The sequence below is a fragment of the Phoenix dactylifera genome, chromosome 18 (genome assembly GCF_051530095.1).
Source record: "Phoenix dactylifera cultivar Ajwa chromosome 18, Ajwa_hap1_PhDact_Kaust_v1.1, whole genome shotgun sequence".
In the NCBI taxonomy this organism is placed as follows: Eukaryota; Viridiplantae; Streptophyta; class Magnoliopsida; order Arecales; family Arecaceae; genus Phoenix; species Phoenix dactylifera.
This window is the reverse complement of record NC_143207.1, coordinates 18,707,647-18,727,859: the sequence shown is the minus strand read 5'-3', so window position 1 is coordinate 18,727,859 and position 20,213 is coordinate 18,707,647. Positions and strand designations below refer to the sequence as shown.

The window sequence follows — 20,213 nt, the reverse complement described above, 5'->3', positions numbered from 1 at the left end:
TATATACTTGGCTGCTTGCAAGCTCGATTTAGAAAGATTTACAGTATGATTGAGAACACAAGCACACAACTGAAGATGAAGGAGAAGGTAAAAAAGAAATTTTTTTTTCTATTCTTTTCAGCAACTGTGGCATCCCTTTCCAATCTGGCTAAATAAGAAAAGATCTTACGCAAATATGAGCTTGTGACTCTAGAGAGAGTTACATTAACTGTTAACATATAATGAGCACATAATGCAGCACTATATCGAGCAGCCCAGCATCAAAAATAACCTTACTTTGCCTGAAAAATGGAGAGCAACCCATCAATAAAATGTCACTGAAGAATTGGTGAATGCCGCTGAGAGGTCGCAATCATGAGTCAGAAGCTACGCTGGTAGAGTGCTGCTGGTGAATCTGCTGGAGGAGCAGGGACCGTGCGCGGTTGACGGCGAGGAAGAAGAGGCAGATGTGTTCGTCGAGGTCCCGGAGCTGGTGGAGAAAGCTCGGGTGGTTTATGCGGAGCTGCCGCACCACCCCCTCGATGGGGTGGCGCTGACCCCGCCCCCTCTCCAGCACCAGACGCACCAGCTTCTTGTCGCTCTCCACCGTCTCGTGGAGCCGCGCCACCAGCCTCTCGATCGTATCCAAATCTTTGTCGAGCACATAGGTCCCCCTCGCCGCCGCGTCCAGCTGCGCCATGTGCTCCCTCGCCTGCCGCCTCCGGCCCGCGAGCAGGTCACCCGTCGGCAGGCACACGGCAGCCGCCGCCGCCGCCATCGCCGCCAGCGCATGGGTGGCAAGCGCCAGCCCGGCCACGGCGGCCCCCGTGGCAGCGCCGATCAGGCAGGCGGCCGCGCCGCGGGTGCCGTGGCGCAGCAGGCGGTGGCGGCGGCGGGCCTTGCGGAGGCGGGACTCGAGCTGCTGCCGGAGCTCGGGGAAGCATCGGCGCATGCCCTGGAAGCCGGCGGAGGGGGCGGGGAAGGGGTTGTCGGGGCGGTCAAATTCGAGGAAGGTGTCGAAGGCCAGGTCGCACTGTACCGGGGTGAGGAAGGAGCCAGGGGAAGAGGGGGAGGTGGAGGTGGAAGGGAGAAGATCGAGGAGGGTGGTGATGGGGGCGTAGATTCTGCGGGCGCGATCGACGGCGCGGTGGAGAGAGAAGCAGAGGGCGGAGGTGCTCTCGCTGCTGTCGAAGTAGTGGGAGACGAGGCGAGCAAGGTGGGTGGGCGTGGCGGCGCCGAGGGCCTCCTGGATGGCCGCGCGGTCCGGCTGTAGGACCCGCGCGACCCATCGGGCCGGCGATGACTCCACGGTTTCCGGCCCGTCACCCGGGTGGATTTTCGCCCAGATTTCGCTGTAGGAGTTGGTTTGCATCGCGAGGGTGTACTCGCGGCTGAGGTTGATGGTGGAGCCGGAGGAGGTGGTGGGCGTCTGGGAGGTGCTCGACGTCGGGCTCTGGTGCCGCCTTCGCCGCCGGTCATTCCGTCCGGCGTCCTCGTCGTCGGTCTCCGTCTCGGTTGGTGAGGAGTGAAGCCCGGGCGAGGATGATGGGTGGGTTTGAAATTTGGAAAGAGGAATGCTTTGCTTTTGTTTCATTGAGTGCCGTTAACTTTCTCTATTTAGTCGAGGGGGGAAAAAACGAGAAGGCGTTAAAAAGGGATGTCGGTGATGGTGATGTTGGGGACCCTCCGGCTGGTCTCCACTGAAGCAGTTGAATCGATTGGAAGAGGTGGCGGTGGTTAGTACAACCACTCAGCTAAGTATCCAATTTGGCTGGTAATGTTGGATCCGTTTTGGATTTTTGGAAGTCCGGGACTCAAATGAGAAGGAGAGGGTCGGCCGTCGGCCATCTCTCTCTTTGCATGCGACACGAGAGAGGAGGGTCTTTGAATCCCGCCGCAAGAACAAGTGAGGCAGTGCAAGATAAAATGGCCATCGGATTAGGCTTCAAGGTAGTTGTTATAGTCTGATTTTATTGCAAGTGTGCCAGAGAAGACATTTTTGGTTATAAGCTAGCTTGGTTGCGAAGCAATTCCAACTGGAGCCAGAGAATGCGCAGAAATGTTGAAGAAACTAATCAGAAAGCAGAAAGCAAATGAAGATACAAATCAGGCGAGAAAAGCTACACTTTGGACTTGCCAGTCTTGTCTCATTGTGCGAAAATACATTCAGACTTTACCCAAGCTCAACCCAAGAACGACTGCAAATGTCGAGCCAGAATGGCTATAAATGTTTGAGTATTCAAGCTTGATTGAGTAATTACTGAATGAGCTGGAACAGCATACCGTCATGCAATACCGCTGCTACTTTTGTTCAGAGAGCCCATACTGTTTTTGAGTCATTAGCTTGCGATGAGGCTTGAGGTTGGCATTTTGACTTTAACAAGCTCAAACGATGACAAAGGCAATGCTCGAGCAGCATCATTACTAGAGCGAGAAAAAGCAACAGAGCTTACATCAACCTTCAAGAGGTCAAACAGGGGCTGGGAAATCACTATACTAAAATCCCAGCTCCCTCTCGAAGAACAAAGTCTGTCATTTCGCAGCACTCGAGCTATTCATGAAGAGCTTGGCTTGTTTGTTGTCTCAGAAACAAGTGGATTGAGGGAAAAGCCACTTCATGATGTACATAATTAAACTAAAATGCGTTCCCATTGCATCTCCCCTGAAATGCAATTCGGCATTGCCATCCATGAAAGAATAATAAGAAAAACAGAATATTCACCAAAAGTTTGTTTCCAGATACAAACACAAACACAGTATAACATGAGTAACAAACGCCTCATAGGCACCATCTACAAAACAGAGTAGTATAAACAGTAGTTTACCTTATACAGAGAACAATTCCATCCTTCAAATACAATCCGAACCACGCCTTTCACACTAACACATCTTATAATGGAGCAGTAGGACGACGTCCATTTATTTGTGACATCCTCTATGAGGATCCGATGAAGATGGCCAACTTCATCCTTCGCAGATTAAGAAGAAGCAGATTTGCCAGATGGGTTGAGAGCCTTCTGTTCAGCACAGTCAAGATTTTCTCCAGAGGACTCGCGCCCGACCCCCATCAGGTCCAGGTAATATTGGTAGTGGGATATGATGGTGTTCATGGAATCAACGAAGCCCTGACCGCAGACAAGATCCCCATACAGAATGTTCATGGTCATCCCGAAGCCAGGTAGCCTCTTCTCCAAGGTATCATTCTTCGATGGCTTCCAGTTGCCCACAAACACATCATGGGCCGAAGGCTGCTTCTTCTTCATCGGGGTCATCCACCTCCACATGGCAGCTTGGAAAGCCAGGGTAGCATTCTGCTCTAGGTATTCTGGATGATCCAACAGAGCGATCTTGAGTGCCTCCCCAACAAGTCCATAATTGTAGTTCCTGAAAGTCATCCAGCAAAGTATAAGGCGAGGTTCCGTTAAACTTATTATTAGAGCTCATGAAAGATGGAAAGATGATATTTGCATACCAGTACACAGGAAGAGCACCGCGACCATAGTACTCAGCACCCGGGGTGCAAGGGTACTTGTAGTCATCTGCACAATAGGACTGGCTTGGGCTCATTTCATGGTTATAGCAAAGTCCCCATGCAAGGGGGCCGCCGGTGGCAACACCATACCCACCTGCAAAAGGCAAATCAGGAATCAGAAGACAAATGGTAATTGCGCCGCCGATGGCGGTGACCATCAAAAATTTCTTCAGCCTGCATACATCATGGAATAAGTTCAGTTATGTAAGGTTTGATAGAAATTTTCCTAAGAAGTTCATTAAACCAACGGGTAACATCTCGCGAACAAATTTGGTTATAAAGATGAGAAAAGTTGCATCATATTTAGGATATGCTATGGCCTCAGGACTCCAAGAGGCACCGATAATTCTAATGTTGGCATGATGTCTCAAGAGTATTTTCTCGAAGCAATCGTCGCTAGATCTGGTCAAATTTCTTCATCACATGGAAGAATATACAATCATAAGAACCCTGCATCAAATTCAATAACCTAACAGCAATAACACCTTTGGTCTGCATCAGACTCTTTTTTATTCAGACTCCAATATCCATCATGAATACTTGACAAAGATGAACACCTGTTTTAATCAATATGAAGAAGGAAGCCACCTAATAAACACACATATACGATGCGGATCTGGCGCAGAATTGCAATGCAGATCCAATCTATCAAGACTCTGCGAATGCGCATGTTGGCACCAAAGAATGCAAAGAAATGCAAGTCCAGTTCTTGAATTTCTCTTCATTCTCTTGGCAATTCCAGCTGCATGTATTTCCATCTCCCCCAAATAATCCTTGCCTTTTAAACAAGACAGCAATCCTCAACAATAATCATTTATTAAAACCTTTCCATAAATCTAAGGATGCATATCTAGATCTATTTTAATCGACACCCCTCCCCAAAGTTCGCTCCAATCTATTCCCCCTTCCCTCTGTAAGAAAAGAGAAATTAGGTTTCCCAAAATTGGAAAGGGAAAACTATCAGATCCATCGATCCCAAGCCATCAGCCTCCAAATTAACAATCTACCACCAAGAATAGAAGCAATAGGGTAGGTGCATTGCATTCATCGGAAGAGAAATCTTACAGGAGGTCTTGCTGCCGACATGGCCGAGGAAGGCGGCGACCTCCTTCATCCCCATCTGCTTGCCGCCGGTGGTTCCGAAGCCGAGGGGCTCGTACACGGAGGCCGCCGTGATGAAGGAGTGGTAATCCCAGAACCCGACCGCATGGGCGACGGGCGCATTCCTCTTGCTGAATAGATTCTCGAACTGATACACCTGGAAGTAGTCGGTGATCGTCTCGTTGCAGCAGTATTTACTCCCACTGCACTCCCACCCCTTATTGCACACCTTCTCCTTCGACTTTTTCTTCCCCTCCCCCACGCTCACCACCACCAGCAGCACCACCATCGCCACCACCACCGCCGACAACCTCCCCATCCCTGCCGACGACCCTCTTCTACTCGTTCGACGCAATGCCTGAGAGAAAAATAAAGAGAGAAAAGAAGAAGGCAGCGTAGATCTATCAAAAGGAAGCCAAACTACGGAGAGAGGAGGAGTCGTGGACGCGAGGAGAGAGAGCGGGGTGGGTGGAGGTGAAATAGAGGGAGAATACCTTCGGATGGAGTCGGTGGCGAGGGTGGGGCTTTTGGAAGCTGCCGTCGTTGTTAGGTGGCAAGAGTTTTCTCGAAGAGAAACGCTTGCTCAAGAAAAAAGCCACAAGGTGACACGAGACACCCTGGAAACGTGACACATCAGCTTTGTTGCCCGCTGTGAGGTGTCTTTGTTGCATCATCCGTAGTAGCTTTGTATTTTTTTTTTTTTTTTTTTTTTGTGCAGATTAGAAGGCAATTCCAAGGTTGAGATTCTTTCCCACTCTTTTTTTTTTTTAACATGACTCACTATTTCTTATATGTATTCCCCAAAAATTCACTGGAGTCCTAATACTGTGTGGTCCTCGACACATGCAAGCTTGGGAGGGTTTAGATTTTTAAATGGTGAGGACAGGTTGGAGACAGCAACCTCTGACCCACCATCCTTTTCCGGGTCCTTTTCTTTTTCTTAATCACAAGAATAAGGAATTGTATTCCATTCTTTTTTTCCTCTAGTACTGCAACTGCAGACCAGTTTTAGGTATTCTAATAACATTTTTCCTCAAGTTATTGAAAACTGATAATATACAAGAATTTTTTTTATTATTATCTAAGTTTTAAATGTTCTTAGAAATATATATCTTCACTTCATCAGAAAAAAGAAAAAAAAAGTTGCCCATAATCTAAATGTTATGCACTTTTAAGGTCTTTATTTGATATAAAACATCATCATCAACTCACCTTTTCTTCTACTATTATTATTAATTAGAGAAAGTTTTTACATTGGTTGGCACTCTCTCATTCTCAAGTGGAGGGGATGTCCCAACCTACCATCGTCTCTCTTGTTCGTTGAGAATGGCGGATCTGCTATCTCTACACCAAGAGGAGCGGTGGAAATCAATTATCGAGTGTCGGCAGGGTTGTCATCCCACCGTCCTCCTCAAACACCGACACTGATTGTTCCTTTATGGTTTTTTTGTAAAGTCCGTCAGCTTATACTTCAAGTTAAATTATAATAAATGAACAGTCTAATTGACGTTACTTTGTTGTTTTACAAATTGTTTTTTACTGAAAAGATTTCGTGGTCACGAAACACGTGTACACGCTTGTACATACATCCAGACACGATGGAGTCTGCGTATCTCCCATTGTTACCAAAATTTCCATCTTGGATAATTTACACAGTCATTATAATTATATATATATTGGAAAAATAGCGGCCTGGAAAAAAGAAATAATGTGTTTTTATGAAATGAATAGTGCTGTTACTTTTATTTTTCATTGTAATATTATTATAATAGTAGTTTTTTAAATGCTAAGGAAGCTTGAATACTACCCTTGAGAAGGAATAACTGCCAAAACAGTCAGCATGACCATTATGCCACCATAATGCCATTATAGAAACCTTAGTAGAACCCTGCATTCCACATACATGGAGGTCCTGATTTAAGGAGCTGGATTTGGTTCATCCCTTCATGCTTCACAGCTGCAGCTTTATTTTTTCTTTATAATTGCCAAATTGCATGCAATGGAATATTTGCTCACACCCCTGTGGGGTGGCTATGGGGAAAGACCTTCCAAATCACAGGGGGTAAGAAAAAAGCAAAAGAAACAAAAGAAACTGCATAATTTTATAGCTTTTCTGTGCATTCCATCAACTAATCACTCTTGAATCAGCCACACGCGTCCCATGTGGGATGGAGGCGTTGAAGAATTCTGTTTATTTGTAATTAATTTCAAGGCCACTTGCTGTGGAGCACGCATGCTTTCATCTTTGCATCATTTATGTTCTAATATTTCCTTCTTAATGAGTAAACCCTGTTCGGTTGACTCCAGCATCAGATCCCAATGGTCAACATCTTGATCGATCGCTCTAATCTTCCCGACGACTTAAAACCTAAGCCAAAACTTGTGCATCTGATTCATTTCTCATCATAAGCTTGTCCGCTTTGCCCATGATGCCCATTCATTGGAAGCATTCGGTTCTAAACATTCATCTGAAATCCATGACAATGCTGCCTCCAAACGAATAGGCCTTATTTTAAGCCCCTAAATTCACAACTTTACCTGAATTCACCAAACAAGCCCATCTGATGAAGCCATGATCAAGCACTTCGATCATATCATACTCATCTACCAAACTCTAATTCCCATTATATCACATATATTGCACCTACCATCTACCAATCACTGGTTGCTTCACAACCATTCACCAGAATCAGACATGATGAGCTATAGTATGTACAAGCACTAATCCACCGCAATGCAGCATAAGGCGATACGCTTAGTGCCAAATATATCTGCACTTCCTGCTAACAGATCTGCACTTCCTGAAAAACAACTGACAGCAATACAAAGCCAAACAAACATTTCTGAAGAACCAGTGGCAAAATGCTGTATCCTGGCAAGCCATCATCATTTTGCCAAATGATCCTGCACCAAGGGAAAAAATAAAGAAAAAAGTACCAGAAACATGGCTTAGTTTGGTAAAGCTTCTAAAACAAGCAAGATTTATGCAATCATGCAACATTTCTTGCACAAAGTAACAAGAGATGCTAAATCATGAACCAGGAACGATCCAACTATATACATACAATGACCTCTTCCTTCTATAGCATTATAAAAAAAAGGGGGAAGCCACACAAAGAAACCTCTGATGTACAATGCAAGTCTCGGTGTTGCTGGCCTAGTATGACATGGGATGTAGAACAAAACCCACCCATATAAAAAGCACAGAAGGGGGGGTTGCACGCTGAACGGACCCACGGCCAGCTCCCTTTGTATAAATAATGCACATTGATGACAACAATATAGGAGCAAGGGCAATCCAACTACCAAACTACTAACACAAGCAAAGCACCCAATGAATGAGCTTTTCTGATACCAGAAATGATAAAATACAAGACGATCATATGGCTGGCCGGCTTCTCCACTACTGCCTGCTGATCAAGGATGCCTATGCGCACCAGGAGGTGCAGTAGGCATTGGGAAGTTATAGGTGTACCGAGCACCAGCAAACTGCGGGGCCTCCACATATGGGCTCTGGCAAATAAAGAGAATTTTTTTCAATCATCTACTCACTAATTTTTTTCTTGAGCATGGGAAGATTAAAAAAATGCAGAGAACCAAGGCTCCCACTCAATGATGGCCCAAACTGTAGATATAGAAAACGGAGGCCAACTAAATTATAAAGATTTCCAATCAACAACCAAGCATCTCGAGCGGGACCAGTTCTTTCGCACATATTGAAATGATAATGGATGAGAATGGCTACATATGCATACCTGCGGAGCAGGCGGAGTTGCATAAGGTAGCTGCTCGATGGGAGCTTTTGGTGATGCATCAGAACTACCACCGTTGGACTGGTCATTTCCATTTAACTGGTTTGGTACTCCACTTCTCAGTGATGCTTCGCTCTCACTTGCACTGACAGACTTAACCCTCTATACAATAGAATGCATACATAATTAATTATATATAGGAAATAAGTAACTAAGTAATTCATGGTATGGAATCATGAAAGATACCTGAAATATTTTTCCAAGAGTTTTCAACCCTTTGGCTCGAGCTCGGAGTTCCTCTCTCTTGACACTGTTGTCTTGGAGAACCTGAAATAAGTTTATCACCATAAATTCAACCCAAAAGGTTAAGGTGAAAAAAGACAAGATCTTAAAAAGGAAGGAGAAGGCAGACCATCTGACAGACTCGGGATAGGGTAGCTTCAATATCAGCAACATTTAGCTTCCACAAGGAATCCACCATTAACTTTTTGTGAGTCTGCATATAGTCCTCAAGTTCTTCCTCTGTAAAATTGCCCTCAGCACTTAGTTGCTTCTTCAGGTCCTCTTGCAGCTGCATTAGAGCAATGGCACCTGCAAATCCAAAAATCAACCACTACTTTCAAAATCTGTCATATATTATATGTTCAATCAGGACTCTGAAGAGCATAAATACATGCTCTGAACACATGAATGCACAAATACCAAGCGCTTGCTAAATGAAAGCAGACAGAAGAAGAATCATAAAGGCCGAGAATTAAGTAAAATGTGCATTTTCGATGAGCCAATTTAGTTGTTCACCTGTCACAGCTGTTACTTGGGACTTGATAAAGTGGCCTTTGTTTCTGAACCATTCAGCAACAAATGGCACACCTAAATATATAGCTTTTTTTCCAAGCTCTTTTGCTGCCTGTCTTGCATAGATGTAACCAATAGTACTTAACATATCCGCTCCATAAGCTGTAGCAATCATTAGATGGAATTAATTAGAAAGAAATCACCAGAAAGAAATTATATGGAACCAACATTTCAAATGCAAATCTAGAGAAGGTAGGCACACAATATGGGGAAAAAATTCAAGTGTGCACCATAAAGATGCCTATATTTTTAACCATTGACACATATAGAGATGGTCAAATAATAGAGGTCTGGCATATAGTCCTTTGTCATGAACAAATATCTAGAAGGGAAACTAGATGGTGTCATAAGACCATGAGAAGCTGCTGAGCAATCCAGGCAAATTGCATCTAGTTGACCAGGTGATGTGCCATACAGGTAATGCAATTCGTGCATGTTTCATTGAGTTATACTTTATATCCACCTCTGGAGACTCCTGAGACAACAACCTCTAACTGACATGTAGCGCCATTGTGTGCTGGGCCATATGTGCCAATGGAAAGGGGAAGCATTTAGTGTTCTCAGAAGTCAGTGTATAAGGCATCTTTTTCCAATCTAGTTCCCTGATTTTAACGGCTATGCTCATTTACTTTCCTAATCAATCTAAATTTTAAGAAATTTCTCAGAACATAATATAATAAAAATGGGATCCAGGCATGTGTTTGTGCTCATGGCTTATGTCCCTGAAAATAGAAGGATGAAATGCATTTATAGCTACATGCTAGAAAAAAGATAAGGATTTTATAATATCAAAATTAATAATTATCTGTAATTTTTAGGAATACATTAAGACTTGCATGTTTGTTTATGCTCATGTCAGGAAGTTACATTAAAAAAAATAAAAAAGGATTTTAAAAGTTCACTATAAATATACATATACATATATATATAATATATATATATATATATATAGAGAGAGAGAGAGGCAATCTATTACCTCTAAACTGCTTACACACCAAAAATTGTATAATTTGGAGATTCCTAACCTATATCAAATAGTCAAAAAATAAAAAAAAAGTTTTGCATTATTTAAACTATCCCATTTTTTTGACTACCTAGGGGTCTCTAAAACACATGATTTTTGATATGTAAGAGATGAAAGGCCAAAGGAACATGAAAAAGAATTCATGAAATGAGGAGTCCTGCTAAGAATAATAGATGGTGAGAAAAGGACAATGAAAAAGTTGCATGGAAGTCTATTTAAAGAACGTCATGGTTGGGGATTAGATGCACTTAAATGACTTGAGTTGGATCACATGGAGTCAATTCTGGAAAAGGAGGGAGACATGAATTGTGGTCCTTCAGAAGGAAAGTAATTACAAACAGATAAGATGGGTTTAGTAAAAAATCTAATGGCTCCAAAGTCACAACAGCTCTAGGTAGACATGAAATTGGTGCTATCATATAGTAGCTTTAAATGATGCAAGGCCTCTTGCCTACTATAATCAGGATACGTAGCAAATGAGCAGCAAAGTGTCATAATAATCTAAGATGTTTCTGGAAAAATTCAATGATTCTGTTCCCACATTCTTTATAGTTAATGATAAATTGAATTTTGAGATTTTTTCAAAGAGAAAACAGAGAAACCAACAATATACATTATTACCTGCATTAGAAAGTCTCACCGCCTCAGCCTCAGCATGACTAATAAATTCATCTTTGTGTCCTTGAACGTAAAGGTTAAGCCGGTCTTTCAGTATCTGTGCAAGTTTGTCCTCTCTTTCTTTTTGAACAACCTGTAGTTGGGGAAGCAAAATATCATTAGCAAATTTTATAAGATAAATATAATACTGAATGGTAGAATCTTATTTTGACCATCAAACAACTAATTAAAAGAGAAAAATTGTATGAACTTTAAAAATTAATAAGTAGAAAAGTAAATTAAGACATAAAAAAATGGACCAAAAAAAAAATGTCAGTATAACATCTTAAACTTGCATAAATGAACCCAAAGCATGCAATCAGGTTTGAACCATGACTAGACAGATGTAAACACAGAAATGCTGGAGTGCTAATATATGTAACTCGATATTCATTAAGAGTTGCATGTAAAAACCCCGAGTTATTTCATGTAAAATATACATACATATATATGCAAACCCCAAGTTAAATATCAAGCCTTGTCCCCAATAAATCCTATAATGGTCTACCTCCCTTATCACATATCTGAATTTCCATATTTCCATATCCATTATTTCCATATCTGAACTTCTTTGCCTGCTTTATTACATTATCACTTATTATGGTTGGTCATAACTATCTTATTCCACAAATCTTCACACTAGCCAACAAAATAAATGACCTACACCTATGGGGTATTATCACCAGAAAAATCCAGGAGGCTCCTAATACATATGGCACAATATTTCATGGAAGGATTCCACCTCCATCTGTTTGCCATATCTTCTAGAAGCCCATTGGTGAAAGCGAGAAACAAAAACAAAAAATAAAAAATTATAGACTAACTGAAGGATTATGCAACAGGAGATCACTAGTTGAAAACAATACCCTCATCTTCTCTTGTAACATTTTGGCATCAACCTGTTCCCCTTCAGTGAACATATCAAGTGAAGCCATTGATGCCATGGCAAGTTGACCAATGTAATCCTCAAAAAGCTCACTACCAAATAGCATAGCAAAGATTGCAGCAGGATCGATAATTTTTTCCCTACAATGTCAGCAAAAAACGAAATATTAGCACATAGTATTCCCAATGATTATTTAAACATAACAAAAAGATGAAAGATTGAAAGTGGTGAACCCTTTTTCCTTTGGAACTGCATATAAACTAAAAAAAGAGCATTTCATTTCCCCAAATATTCAGTTTTTCCCCTTTTCTTAAAGGGTACATGCTTAAACAGAGAGCATACGTTGAAATGCCTGATTTTCCATAAGTGTCATAAGCTTGGCGCTGTGCTGGATCACTAAGCACCTGGTAAGCCTCCCCTAAAACCTGAATCACAATAGCACTAAGAGTGAGTAGCGAATACGTTAAATGAAAAACTGATGGTTAAAACTAAAAGTTCCCAATAGGCAAATATAGTACAGCAGCATCAAGCAAATCCATTACAAAATTTAAAGACAATTACTAAGCTTTTAACACACAAGAGGTTGATTCGTGTTTTGAACCAATAACACCCAGGTCACAGTGGAGCAACCTTAAGTTAAACCAATGCTCGTCCTCTAACCAAGATCTATGATGTTTACATTAAATCTTCTTCTTCTATCTACTTGATGTTTCCTTTTGAGGAAACATGACTGATGTTTTCCCATTCTTTCTTTTTTTCTAGAACCTTTTCGCTTCTTTCAGAAGTTAACCATAGGTTGAATTTCCATTTTTTTAAAAAATTCTTCCTATAAATATAATTGTAGCATAAAAGAGACAATGTCGCTTGCTGGGAATTTAAAATATTATCCTAATTACCTATAAAATGTCTGCAGGTGAATGGAAAAGAATTCTAAGAATATATCAAGCAACGACTATAGGTAAGGAACAGATAACTGCAATCATCAGTCAGAGAAACACCAAGTGAGCCAAACAGCTACTCCATTATATTGCTCAAGCATGATATACAATGATCGTCAGGTAATTTTTATAAGGGGTCTGTTGGATGCTTCCCTATTGATGAGTTGGAAGGGATCCCTATTGATGAGTTGGAAGGGATGGAAAGACGAGACTGCACGAGGCAAAAAAAAGGGGGAAGTTTTAAATCAAGTAATGCCAATACATTAAGGATATTATCATCTTTTTAAAAGGTAGGTTGCAGAATCCCAAGATTTCCAGGATTGTGGAATCTAGTGGTCTCCTTTGATTTGCTTGTTCTCCCCTTTCCCCCTGCACAGATTTCTACTTCCTACCAATGTGAGGGATATAAAATGAATAGGTGTCATCCAAACAGGCCCAGCTTTACTTGGCTGTGGAGTACGTGAAAGAATGGGAAGTTAGAGAAGAATCTATTGCCCATTGTTTCATATGCTAAAGAAATTTCAGAGAGAAAAACAAATAGATAATAAAGAATCAAAATTTTGTCGGCCAGATGTAAAAGTTTTTCCTACAAAAGCTAGAGATTTTGAAAGAAACTAACAAATAGCCAAGTGGTTAAAGATAATCGTATCACAACCAAACTCTACAATTTTCTTAGTTTAACTAACCAAGAAAATTCTCCATATTCTTTTCTTTTACTTTCTTCTGCTGATTTGCTTTTCGTTTCTTCAATTATATTGGCAACCAAAGAGAGTCTGAAGGAATTCTTCAAAAAAGCATATATGGCTAAGAGGAGCAAAGTCAATGAACAAGAACTTTCCCCACTGTCTCAACCCTCAACTAACTAACAATAGCTTAACGGACGAGTGAATGAATATTGCTGAACACCAGCAAACATAGCCTGACCATTCCAGAAGCTGAAGTGAAATATCATATAAATATTAGACTAAGAAAAATATAGGACTTGCCTGAAAATTTTGTGCTGCAAGGGGATCATTTGGATTTTTATCTGGATGGACCTGCCTAGCCTACAAGTAGCAAAGAAAGCATATAATACAAAGTTAGTACGTCTAGCTTGAATAATTTATTCAGCTGCAAGAACAAAAGCATTCTAAATACATACAACAGGAAAAGTAAATGAGCACTATACAAACAAAAAACTGCAAACGACAAGGCTGTTAGAGGCAGCCATCTAGATGCCTGCTGGGTTGTTAGAGGAGTGCACCCTTTAATTAGTGGAAGGGTTGATCAATGCATTTTACTCTTACTGCTTTCTTTTATCTTTGCTCCATAGATTCTTTTGAGAGCTTCCGTTAAGAGCTTGGCCTATCAAAAATAACCCTTTGCCCCCTTCTCATGGCTACAATAGCATAGCATCTAGGAATGATTCCACCATGCCATTTGCACTTCCCATTTAACTTGTACTTGGCACATGCCATGCATAGGGAAGGACTTAAGTCTTCTGCATGTAGGGTCAGGTATATCTGCTTTATGTCCTTAAAATTTATTTTTGTAAAAAATAATATTTCATGGAATTCACCTTCTCCTTGAAGAACTGTAAATCCAAGATAATTCCTATATTAGTAGAATATATGATAAAAAGCTACACGTGAAAGGTCTTGGAATTTGGCATGGCGCTACACTCCAAGCCTTTAATATTACATATAAAGAGAAGTCAATATTAGCAATTTCTTGTTTTCCATTTAAATTTGCATGTCAGTGGTAGCTACTACCAATTGAAAAATGATTTGAAGAAGATAATGGCTTGCTAGGAATAAAGATTATGCTAAACAAATTTGACTTCAAAAGGAAGAAAAAAAGAATTTAAATTATAAAGAGCAGCAGTAGAAAAGGTCATCAATCTTTAGTTACAGGAGCCTTTCTCATATTGAAATTAAATAAAAAAAAATGTTATTCATATCAATGGCATGCCCTCATCAAAACTGTGATCATGGAGTATAAGGTAGATTGAACTTACCAGTACAGTGTTTAGCATGCAAGAAATTTTCAGAAAGATGTATGTAAAAAATGAAAAAGGGAAGATTCTCTACAACAGGGAATATTGATCCGGTGGATCCTTAAAATTTTCGCTTTCAGCCAATATGTTGGAGTCTTTAGTACATATCTTGATAGCCACATGTCCAAATTGGAGTCTTTTCCATTAAATACCAGACCATACAACACGGATACCAGATTATCAGCCTATCCATGCATTTAGCCTATCTATGCATTTCAATCAAATACACGCAAGCAAACACACCTCACAAGCATAGATAATACATTATTGCTGTCTTTTTATTATTTCAGCCAAATTCAAATTATTGTAATGCCCCCTCTACTGATTTACTTCCAATCATTACGTCCATCAAATGTTGAGCGAGTCTCCTAATTAAGGTCAAGAGGAAAAATGAAGATACAGATTAAAAATTAATCACATCTGGTAACTGATTTTTTTTTCAATAAATGGTAACTGAATTTTTTAAAAAGTTTGCGAGTGAAGCTAATAGCATATGGCTCTGACTTCCATCCCGAGGACCTGCAGCACTACAAAGCAACTTCATGCACAAGATTTTTGAAAGTTCAGAACAGACTGACAAAAATCAAGCAATTAAAAATGCTGACGTGGCCACCATCACAATAACTAGGAATTCTTACACAATCGAATGGACTTCAAATTAAGCACATATTTTGAAAAGATCACAGTCTAAGTGGCCACAGCCGAGGTAGTCGCTCTAAATCTCCGGGAAAAATTTGAGGACACTAGATATCAGTCCCATCATCATAGCAGAGCCACGATCGCATGTAACTTGCATGATTTCCATGAAATTCTTTAAATTTAATGGAAGCGGATGGGTTTTTATCGATGTCCCTGTCTAGTTCCCAAATAACCAGGACAGAGAGTGGAAGGTACAAAGTGGAATTTAAAGGAGATCTGGCTCCAAAGCCTATCATCATCAGATCTGGCTCGCCGATCACAACCCTCGCGATGACTTTCTGCCTCGACTCAGTTAGGGAAGATAAAATGGATACTCATTGCATGCAAAGAAATCGACAAACATCCTTGTTCCAATGCAGTTTTCACTATTTTCTTAAGTGCAAATCTAAACCCCGATCGTGGAGCATCCGACCGCCATTAAATGTAAGAATTGAGCGAAAGAGAAAGGAACCGACGAAGGGCACGCCCTCCGATATCAAAAGCGCCCGTACTGCCCCAATTGAAGAGAATCGGAATGCCAACAATGTTGCCCAACTGCTAGACCTAGCCAACAGATAGGGACAAAGGAACGCAAACCAAAAAAAAACAATTTTTTATAGCAACAAGAGGAAGATGAGAGAGAAGAAACAGCCACACTTATCTCTCTTCTGGATCTATAGATAACCCACAAAAAAAAAAAAAAATTCACGGAAACAGTACCGATGAGAAGCAACACCAGAATCGGAAGACTGAAAAGCCCTAATTCAATCGCATATGGAAAAAAGAAATTACCTTGACGTAGTAGGCCTTCTTGATCTCTGCCTCCGTAGCCGTAGGGCTGATGCCCAGGACGTCGTAGTAGTCCGTCTCCTTCACCATCTCCTCCTCCTCCCCTTCCTCTACTTCTCTCTCGCAAAAGAGATCAGATCGAGCCCAAAGAGACGAGAGCGATGACAAAAGGCAAGGAACAAAGAAGATCGGATTCGGCCTGAAACGTTATTCCCCGTGGGAGGACGGAGGAGAACTCTCTTTTTTTTCCCTATTCTCGGAAAAGTCGAAGTGAGACGCAGTGGCCTTGGTCTCGAGTCTTCCTTTTGACGACCCACACGGCGGACAAGGGGCAGGCGGCGGAGAGAAAGAGATGGAAGGAGAGAGAAGCAAGTCGAATCGATTCCTCTTCAACAAAAAGCGCGTCTGATTTCATTGGAGAGAGAAGAAGAGAAAAGTTTGGTTTTTATTTATTTTTTATTCGTTGGGGGTTGCTGACCTCGGAGGCTCTGACACGACCCTCGCGGAGAGATTATTGCCCGCGCTGCATGCTTTTTGGCGATGCAATCAAAATAATCCGCGGTTGTTATTGGCTGCGCGCACGGCCACGTGGTGCACGCGGTGTACGCAATAATTTCACCCCGCGTTGCTTGCGCGTGCGTGCGTGCGTGGTGCTGGGGCGGCCTTCGTGACTTCCTCTGCCTTTCCGCCCCACTTTCACACGTCCCTTGTCCTCTAGCCTTTTGACCTCTTTCTTCCCGTCCGCGGAGTTGGTATCAACTGCCTTCGTATATCTTCTGTATACTTATTTCCGCCTGTTCCTTCGCATGAATGACATCAACTTGAATGGACGGCGGATTTTGAGTTTTTGACACGGTGAATTAACAATTTTTTTTTTATACACTAAAATGGTAGTGCGGTGGGAACGGAGATTTAATTTTACTAAAGTGGCTCAGAATCGAAACGCGCGGACCTCGATTAAATGCGAGGATCGAATGTCTTCCTGGTCTACCAGTACTTAGATGGTGCTGGTGTGACGTACTCACATGGAGATATGACTGCCATGCTAGTAGGGCTCTGCCACAGATGGGGAGGGTATGAGTAAAAAATATTCTATCTGCATCGAACACTCTCCAGCAGGAAGAGGGCCCAGTAGGGGTTGCTATGCACGTGAGGTTCTCCTCATCCTCCTCTTCCCTTTCCCCAAGCAAAATAATAATAATAATAATATTTTTTTGGTACAACAGGCAACGAATATGAGCGCAGCCAACTGAATTAAAAAAAGATGAAACAGTATTAAAGAACAGATACCAATGCAGTATAGTGGGCTGCGAAGAAAGCCACCCAATCAGCAGCGTTATTTGCCTCTCTGAAGATGTGCGAAGCTTGTGATAGTCGACACTTGGCTAAGAGTCTACGGATGTCCTAAAACAACAGTCTGAAATCAGCACCACGTCTTCGACCTCGTATCTACTCGATCACTATGGCCGAATCATCCTCAAGAAAGATGTGGTCCGCCTCCGGTCTCACATAGATAATACCCTCCTATGCAGCTCTGAGCTCGACGAAAAGTTAAGGCCCAAAAGATTTCCGCGTGTGTTATTTGAAAACAAATAAGTTAATAATTGCTATTTTTAAATTATTTGTCGAAAAGTTATGTTTACCAGAAAAATCATTATTTTTTACATAATTTTTTATTTCTTTAACATATTTGTGATTGAGCCCAGAGATTTATTTTTTAATAAATTAGAAAATAAAATATTTCAGAGAGAGAGAGAGAGAGAGAGAGAGAGAGAGAGAAGCATATTCGCACGTCTACAATCCCTCGTCAAATGCTTAGCCATAAAGATACAACCTAATCCACTAAGAATGTAATTTAATCCGTCGTTTTGTTGGCTTTTCAATAAATATGACTAGCTTGGAAAGTGATATACTTCCCATCATACCGCCAAATAACTTAAAACAGGGAGGGCAGAGGTTAATAGTTTTTAAAAATAAGTTTCATGACGTAGCTTTTAGCAATCTTCTATTCTTTATTTTTTAACATATAAAACACGGTTTGCTGGTGTCAGATTTTGAGTGGAAATCGAATTCTACTTGGTAGTCTCGTTCCATGTTGAATACGGCCGAGTTATACTCATTTGTTTGAACAAGCTTTCTTGCTATTAGATTTTCGTTCATGAAGAACGGTGTATGCAAACAAGCTTATATTTTGGAGGAGTCGCCAACAAACTTGTCTACATTCTTTCAAAGGAGTATATGATGCAGGGGAACTGCAGAAAAGAGAGAAAAGAAGGAAGAAGAAGAAAAGAGGAGAGAAAGAAGAAGATCCAAGGGCTCGGGTTACAAAATAACAAAAAAACCTCTAAAAAAAATAATTTAATAAAGATTCTAAAATGACAATATGCAAACAAAGCCAATTAATATAAAATAAAATAAATTAATTCACTCACAACGAAAGTTGTTAGACCGTTCTTTTGTGACGATCGTGGCCCTATATATCAGATGGTCTGGTACTGATGTCGGCACGAGTACATGATTAGTAAGCTAGGTTCAAATCCATCAGCCTTCAAGTTATATTAGAAAATAAGAATCATCGGCATAAAAACCATTGATGGCAGATCTGACCCATCATTTCACCTCCGTGTGAAAAATAGAGTGCATTGTTGACTAAATGTAACCATTATCTATTTATCTACCATATATGATCAGGTTTATGAATCTCAAAAGAGTACAAAGTTCCAATTCCCCATCATATGCTCATCACAAGGATTTTTTTTTTTTAAAAAAAAAAAACCATACAAATACATTCATAAAAAAAGTAAGGAAAATAGTGCAACCCAAAAAAAATTTCGAGATAATTGTACATGCTTAGTCAACGGCTTTAGTTGTAGAGGCGAAAAAACTTTATGTTGCATGTTCCAATGCCGTGCACATGCATTTTAGGTATCCAACATACAATCTTAATAATTTATTTGGTTGTTGAGAATGTGAATGAATTTTGAAAGAGAGTGTGTCCCAAAGGATATAAGATCTACAAGCAATATTGTTATATGGATCTAAAGATCAAGGATGCACCATTCCATAATTGAACATCAATCTTTGGTTGCTAAATATATAGAGTGTGCGACCGCTAAGACGAACACCAATTTACATAAATTTGTTAGCGAGAGAATGGAAGAAATTTCTTTTTCTGATGTTCAAGGGTAAGAAGAAAGTTCAAAGAGAAAAATCCAAAGAAAAATACATGGTAAAAAAATTCCTTAAGAAGTTTGTTTTTTTATTCAAAACATTGCAATTTAGAAAAAAAAATAATAAGAAGGTGAGCAGTTCAAAATAACTTAATAATCATATACCTTAACCATTTTCTTAACGACTTTCAATACAATTTTTTTAAACTAAACAAAAGAAAATACTCAATTTTCTTTTGTCTTCTCTTCTTTTCTTTTATTCCACCGATTTATCTTTCGTTTCTTCTATTTGATTAGTGATCAAACAAAGCTTTAAATTTAAGCCATGGCAATTTGCGTATGGCCACAATCCAAATAGCTCATTTCTCTGGAACTCATGCTTCGATTTTTGCTTGTTTTCAGCACATAAATTTTATCAACATCCAAAAACCATCTCTTTCTCCCCTTCCACAATCCAATGCACACCCTTTTTTGTTATGGCTGCTGTTATAAAGCATGATAAAGCTAGATGGGACCAACTTCGAAAATAGGCAGTATAATGCTCACGGATGAGAGGCCATACAAGCTGACAGCCTAGTGCCTATTTTTCATCTTTTCCGGTGCCTAACCGCTAATACCAAACAACAAGGATTACAATTTCAATAATTCTAAATTACTCTAAAAAAATCTACCAAGTTCCATTTGGCAGAGCTTTTAGTGGGCCAGAAAGTACTTTCTGACCTTCTAAAAGTACTTTTGGATGAAATAAGGACGTTTGGTAAAAAAATCGAAAATTATCTTTGCTATAAAACTAAAACATCTTCTTGGGAGAAGTTCC

At 40.6% G+C, this 20,213-nt stretch overlaps 3 protein-coding genes across 3 annotated transcripts; all 3 read right to left on the bottom strand.

Moving 5' to 3' along the window:
* Positions 1-88: 88 nt before the first annotated feature.
* On the bottom strand, positions 89-2,538 carry LOC103711956 (UPF0496 protein At3g19330-like). Its single transcript, XM_039131386.3, has one exon. It carries the CDS (start codon positions 1,571-1,573, stop codon positions 353-355), a length of 1,221 nt encoding a protein of 406 aa, XP_038987314.3. The 5' UTR covers positions 1,574-2,538; the 3' UTR covers positions 89-352.
* A 142-nt stretch (positions 2,539-2,680) lies between these two features.
* On the bottom strand, positions 2,681-5,450 carry LOC103711921 (chitinase-like protein 1). Its single transcript, XM_008798240.6, has 4 exons — positions 5,107-5,450; positions 4,577-4,970; positions 3,452-3,605; positions 2,681-3,363 (listed from the first exon to the last, which is right to left on the bottom strand). The coding sequence occupies exons 1-4, from the start codon at positions 5,284-5,286 to the stop codon at positions 2,958-2,960; spliced, it is 1,134 nt and encodes a 377-aa protein (XP_008796462.4). The 5' UTR covers positions 5,287-5,450; the 3' UTR covers positions 2,681-2,957.
* Positions 5,451-7,561: 2,111 nt separating this feature from the next.
* On the bottom strand, positions 7,562-16,730 carry LOC103711922 (chaperone protein dnaJ 10-like). Its single transcript, XM_008798241.6, has 10 exons — positions 16,230-16,730; positions 13,711-13,770; positions 12,129-12,211; positions 11,767-11,926; positions 10,865-10,994; positions 9,163-9,321; positions 8,777-8,955; positions 8,611-8,691; positions 8,368-8,526; positions 7,562-8,125 (listed from the first exon to the last, which is right to left on the bottom strand). Exons 1-10 carry the CDS (start codon positions 16,314-16,316, stop codon positions 8,030-8,032), a joined length of 1,194 nt encoding a protein of 397 aa, XP_008796463.3. The 5' UTR covers positions 16,317-16,730; the 3' UTR covers positions 7,562-8,029.
* Positions 16,731-20,213: the final 3,483 nt, after the last annotated feature.